This window comes from Amphimedon queenslandica, unplaced genomic scaffold (genome assembly GCF_000090795.2).
Source record: "Amphimedon queenslandica unplaced genomic scaffold, v1.1 AMPQUscaffold_10248_Cont17304, whole genome shotgun sequence".
Classification (NCBI taxonomy): domain Eukaryota; kingdom Metazoa; phylum Porifera; class Demospongiae; order Haplosclerida; family Niphatidae; genus Amphimedon; species Amphimedon queenslandica.
In genome coordinates this window covers 1-5875 of record NW_003549481.1, presented here as the reverse complement: position 1 = coordinate 5875, position 5875 = coordinate 1, and the positions used below count along the sequence as shown (strand labels likewise).

The 5875-nt window shown below is 36.6% G+C and overlaps 1 protein-coding gene across 1 annotated transcript; it reads left to right on the top strand.

Moving 5' to 3' along the window:
- The first annotated feature begins 12 nt into the window (after window positions 1–12).
- On the top strand, window positions 13–5855 carry LOC105315439 (hemicentin-1-like). The gene is made up of 9 exons (XM_020006209.1): window positions 13–174; window positions 444–1022; window positions 1119–1700; window positions 1790–2404; window positions 2682–2930; window positions 3578–3886; window positions 4410–4706; window positions 4944–5246; window positions 5650–5855. Exons 1-9 carry the CDS (start codon window positions 15–17, stop codon window positions 5853–5855), a joined length of 3300 nt encoding a protein of 1099 aa, XP_019861768.1. The 5' UTR covers window positions 13–14.
- The last annotated feature ends 20 nt before the right edge of the window (window positions 5856–5875 follow it).

Genomic DNA, 5875 nt, shown 5'->3' with positions numbered 1-5875 from the left:
ACTATCAGTGGGAGATGATGAATAGAACCAGTGGGTACTTTGAACGGTTGACTGGTCAAATTATCTACAAACTAATTTTGCGTATAAAGTATTACCTGTATGGTATGTACAGGTGTGTAGCTACTGCTGATGGTATAGAAGAGAATGCTACATCAACTCCAGCACTTGTTACTGGTAAAAGAATTGTTTTTTCAGAGCTAGGGCTATAAAGCCAATTGTCTTGATGTACTTATGCTGTGTAGAAAGTTTGAGCCAATTCCGAGACAAATTTTTTGAGTTATGACCATTTTTTAAATTTGACCAAAATCTAAAAAAATCCCTGTACTTGCTCTAAAAAATGGCTCAAAAAATGACTCCCAATTTTTATTACATCTTCTAATACATAGTAGTCAAAGAGTTTGAGTCATGAACTTATGATTATTGTTAATCTCTCTCCCTTATAGTATCACCCCGTGGCAGTGTAGTTGCTGATCCAGAGTATCGTACAGTATCCATTGGTGATACTGCTAACTTTACATGTGGAGCTCAAGGTGGACCTGGGAACATGTTTCGATGGGTCAAAGGAAACTTTACTGGTCCTACTTTAACTGCTCCTCTTAATGTCAGCCAATTCTTGAATAGTTTAAGCATTTTTCGATCAGGCTATGAACTCTCATTTACTGTGAGTGGAGGAGCAGCAGATGGTGGCTATTATACTTGTATAGTAGTCAATGAAGCTGGTTATGATACTGATAATGTTAGTTTGCTAGTGAGGCCGCAGATAGTCACGAATCCATTGCCACAATATGCAGAAGTTGGAGATAATGTTACATTAACTTGTGAAGCTGATTCCTTCCCAGCCCCTAACTATCAGTGGGAGATGATGAATAGAACCAGTGGGTACTTTGAGCCTTTGACTGGTCAAACTAGTTACGTATTAACACTGGAGTCTATCAGTTATAGTCAGTATGGCATGTACAGGTGTGTAGCTACTGCTGATGGTATAGAAGAGAATGCTACATCAACTCCAGCACTTGTTACTGGTAAGGATTATGATAATTGTAACGATTGAGTTATAATGATTTCTCTTCATGATTCACCTTTCATTTGCCTTTTCTTTTTTGTTTTCTCCTTTATAGTATCACCCCGTGGCAGTGTAAATGCTACTCCAATGAATCGTACAGTATCCATTGGTGATACTGCTAACTTCACATGTAGAGCTCAAGGTGGACCTGGGAACATGTTTCGATGGGTCAAAGGAAACTTTACTGGCCCTACTTTAACTGCTCCTCCCCTTAATGTCACCCAATTCTTGATTAGTTTAAGTATTTTTCGATCAGGCTACGAACTCTCATTTACTGTGAGTGGAGGAGCAGCAGATGGTGGCTATTATATTTGTATAGTAGTCAATGAAGCTGGTTATGATACTGATATTGTTATATTGTTTGTGCCACCAGTAATAGTGTTAAATCCAATAGATCAATATGCTCATCCAGGAGATACTGTTACCATTAGTTGTATGGCTGACTCCTACCCTCCTCCCACCTATCAATGGCAGGTATTAAACACTGATACTAATATGTATGAAAATATTCCTGGTGCAACAATGTCCAGTTACACCATTGAAGACATTGATTATGATCAGTTTGGTATGTATCGCTGTGCAGTAACTACACCAATCATTAATGAAAGAATATACTCCCAACCAGCACTGATTACTGGTGAGTTATTGATTCATTAAATACATGTCATACGTTTATTTTTTCTACTTTTTTTACTGCCTTTACATTATCTTTCCTTTTCTCTACAGTATCTCCTAATAGCAGTGTCAGTATTGATCCTGATTTACACATAGCTGATAATGGCAGTGACATTACCTTTACCTGCTCAGCTAATGGAGGCCCAAACAACACATTCCTTTGGGTCAGAAGTGATGAATTTGAAAATCTTATAAGTCTAAGTTCTATTCTACAAAACCTTCCATTTCAAAACACCATTTCAGTACAAGACGTAGTAGACGAACTATCTACCATTACTTTAGAAACTGGCACTACTTTTAGCATTTACAACATCAATGCGACGGAGGACGGAGGTGAATATCTATGCATAGTCCTTAATGAAGCTGGTGTTGATTCAAACAACACACTCCTCCTTGTACGGCCAGTCATCACATTACAGCCACAAGAAGTGCTCACTGTCGCTAACGTCAGTGTATCATTGAACTGCCTTGCTGACTCTTTCCCAGCCCCTTATTATCAATGGAGATACACACCTGCTAATGGAATGCCTCAATTAGTACCTGGAGCTAATGAATTTACACTGGTGTTCCCTTCAATAAATTATGAGGAGTTTGGTCCGTATGTTTGTATTGCTTCTGCTGATGGTATACAAGAAACTGCTACCTCAGATACTGCTGTTGTTACTGGTAAGGAAAATAGCTTGATTTTATGTACTAAATATGCTACTTATGTATTACGTGATGTGTACATGTAGCATTTGCTATGTAATTATTACATTTGCTATGTAAATCTAAATGTGTCATTATGTACTAATATTGTGCAATCTAGTTTTAGCAAATTCCCAGCAAAAATTAGAAAGTACTGAAAAAGTAGTAGAACCTAAAATTGATCAATATTGAATAGTTGTTTATTGATAATATTTCTGCTGAAGCGTTTTTATAATTTGTTTTTTTTAAATTTTAGTGTCTCCATTGGGTAGTGTATTCATTACTCCTCAAGTGAATAACTCGTTTGAGAATCAAAATGTAACTCTGGCCTGTGGCGCTCGTGGTGGACCTAACAATGGCTTCCAATGGAATTATACTAGAACTGGAGCAATAGTGGGAATGGATCCTGATTATACATTAACTACTAGTGTAGAGACTGCTGGATACTATCAGTGTATTGTTAGTAACAGAGCTGGGAGTGATGATAATACTGCTACTGTTAATGGTAAGGGAGGGAGAGAGAGGGAGGGAGGGAGGAAGAGAGAGAGGGAGAAGAGAGAATGTGTAGATAAAACATAGTTTTAGTTGATGGGTACATATTGTATTATATTAACTGGGGGAGGAAGGGAGTGGGCTAATACAATGTAATAGAGCCTGTCCAAAGAATTCTAATAATGCATCATACTACACCCAATCCTGTACACACAGAAGCATAATTACAACTCTGTACGTAATAATGAGAATTACATGTACAGCTCGATTAATTCATCATACAGTTCAGTACATGGTTGTTGTTGTAATGCTTATTTGTAGTAAATTTTGTGCACGTATGCTCGAAAGTTTGACTTTTTAAAGCCGCAAAACTTATAGTCATCATTTATTTACTATTATAACTCAGGAAAAATATGTAATTTTTGTTTAAATATAATTATTATTGAAGAGTTCAAGTATTAAATTTAAAGTAGTCAAAATATGTGGTAGCTATTAAGAATGAACTATGGCCCCATGAAAATGACATTCTTATCCACTTACCTAATGAGGAAATGTGATACATTTAGTCCAAACTTATAACTCAATTAATCTTACTAAGAAATGATAATTAAACATATCTCTCTACATCACACACACACACACATATTTTATTCTCTATAGTTGGTCCAGTTATTACAGTCAATCCAGTCAGTATCAATGTCAGCATTGAAGTAGAAAATATCACATTAAACTGTACTGCAAGAGGATTCCCTGTACCCACCATTACATGGGCACACAATGAATCACTGATTACATCAACTGAAGATGAGATCTTCATATACACTAACCCTACCTCATATCTACGGACTGTATTAAGTACAATAGTCATTAACTCAGCAATGGCTAATAACACTGGGGACTATGTGTGTATAGCTAGTAGTCCTTTCTATAATAGTGTCAATAGTACAGTGGCACTGGTCCTTGTTCAAGGTAATGTATGTACATGTATATGTGTATGTACATGCGTAAAATCTTCTTTATTGGCATAATTATAAAGGAAGTATTTACTGATAAGCTTGTTGTGTTAGCTATGCTTGTTGTTGATGTGATTATTGGCATGCTACCCAGTGTTTGGTATAGTTAGTGTCTTGTTTTTGCCTTCAATATAAGCAGTGATGCTTATCATACTTCAGCTTAGCATGGACTTGCTATAATAATGTATACACGTATGCTGATGTTATGCAGAAATATGTGTTCTTATCTATGACTGTGTCAACTTCTTTGTAAGTTTCTAAACTTTATTATCAAAGGGTCAGAATTCAGCCATTGCGTACATGAAGTAATGTAATTGCCACAACTTCTTTAAAGTATTATTGTGACTCTCTCTCTCTCTCTCCCTCCCTCTCTCTTTCTCCCTCTCTCTCTCCCTCTCTTTCTCTTTCTCTTTCTCTCCCTCTCTCTCCCTCTCCCTCTCTCTCCCCCCTCTCTCTCTTCCCTCTCTCTCTTGCTATAGATGTTCCTGACATACCAGTTAATCTCAGTACCTCTGACGTTACCTCTCGTAACCTAACCCTCTCGTGGGACGAACCCCATCACAACAATGCTCCTATCCTTGGATATGATGTTGCATACACTGAGCCTGATTTCTTAGATCGAAGGAGCATAGAACTAACTGTTAATGGATCAATAGAGACTCTGTTTATTGATGGGCTACATCCAGGAGTTACCTATAATTTTACTGTCAATGCATTCAACGAGGAAGGAGATAGTGGGTTTAGTGAGCCGTTTACTCAACGTACTCTTGAAGAAGGTAATTTAGAGTAATGATACCAATAATAAGAAATATTGCTTTAAAATTGTGTGTATAAGTTTTAATAGAAAATTTGTGGCCAATCGTATGTAAAAACTTTTAAAAACACAAAAATAATCGTTAAAAGTTTTATTCCACTTTGCTCTTCAAACCATTAAAAATTGTTGGATATATTGTATTAATAATAGTTAATCATCAATCTAATATTGATATTAATCCTAATGCTTTCTCCTATAGTTCCCTCTGGATTCCCACAAGGCCTCTCATCCTCCACAATAAACTCCACTGCAGTTAATGTCACGTGGATGCCGGTACCACCAGCTCAAAGGAATGGTATTATAACTGGGTATACAATATTCATCACAACTGATGTAGAATTTGTCAACGATACGACTCAAGATATAACATCAGCAGCTACACTGCAGTACACATTCACAAGATTACAAGAATATGTTAACTATACATATACTATACTGGCTAGGACTGCTATTGGGGATGGACCTATTAGTGGTAGTACTACTAGTCTCACTAATGAAGCAAGTGAGTATACTACAGTGGTTATACTGTCACTGTATTAGTAGTAGTAATTGTTACTAGTAGCAGATTGGCATTTGTACTCAGTGCTATTAGTAGCAAATACGACTAATGTTTGTAATGTTACTTTGTATAATTTAGATTTATAAAACTAATTAAGTGAGTTTTATAAAAGTTTGGTTGTGTTGTGTATAATGTGTTCTGTTATCACAATCGAAGTTTGTGTGTGATTTTATAGTTCAGGAAAATTAGCCACTTTCCATGATTTCCTCCCATTTTGACCTTTCTGTGTGTGTGTGTGTGTGTGTGTGTGTGTGTATAATCTGCTTCTGTTTGTGTCAATTACCTTTAAACTTTTCTTTTTCTCTATTTAATTCCCTTTTAATATATTTTCTTTGTTATTTCTCAGCTCCTGCAAGTCCACCACAAGATTTTACCGTCGACAACATAACCTCAAACACCTTCACACTCTCATGGTCTCCTCCAATAGAGCGAGACATTAATGGCGTCATTGATCTCTACACCATCAGATATTTTATCACCGAGCAACTAGGAGTGGACCCTGTTGATCCGTCAATCAATGTCCGCAATGTATCAGCTACTAGTGTGACATGACTGATCTGGTAATACACAGA

Excerpts from the sequence above, each read along its gene's own strand:
- LOC105315439 (XM_020006209.1), top strand. The coding sequence starts at position 15 with ATGATGAATAGAACCAGTGGGTACTTTGAACGGTTGACTGGTCAAATT. Across the intron at positions 2,931-3,577 it reads TAATACTGCTACTGTTAATG|TTGGTCCAGTTATTACAGTC; the intron begins GTAAGGGAGGGA and ends TATTCTCTATAG. Across the intron at positions 5,247-5,649 it reads TAGTCTCACTAATGAAGCAA|CTCCTGCAAGTCCACCACAA; the intron begins GTGAGTATACTA and ends GTTATTTCTCAG.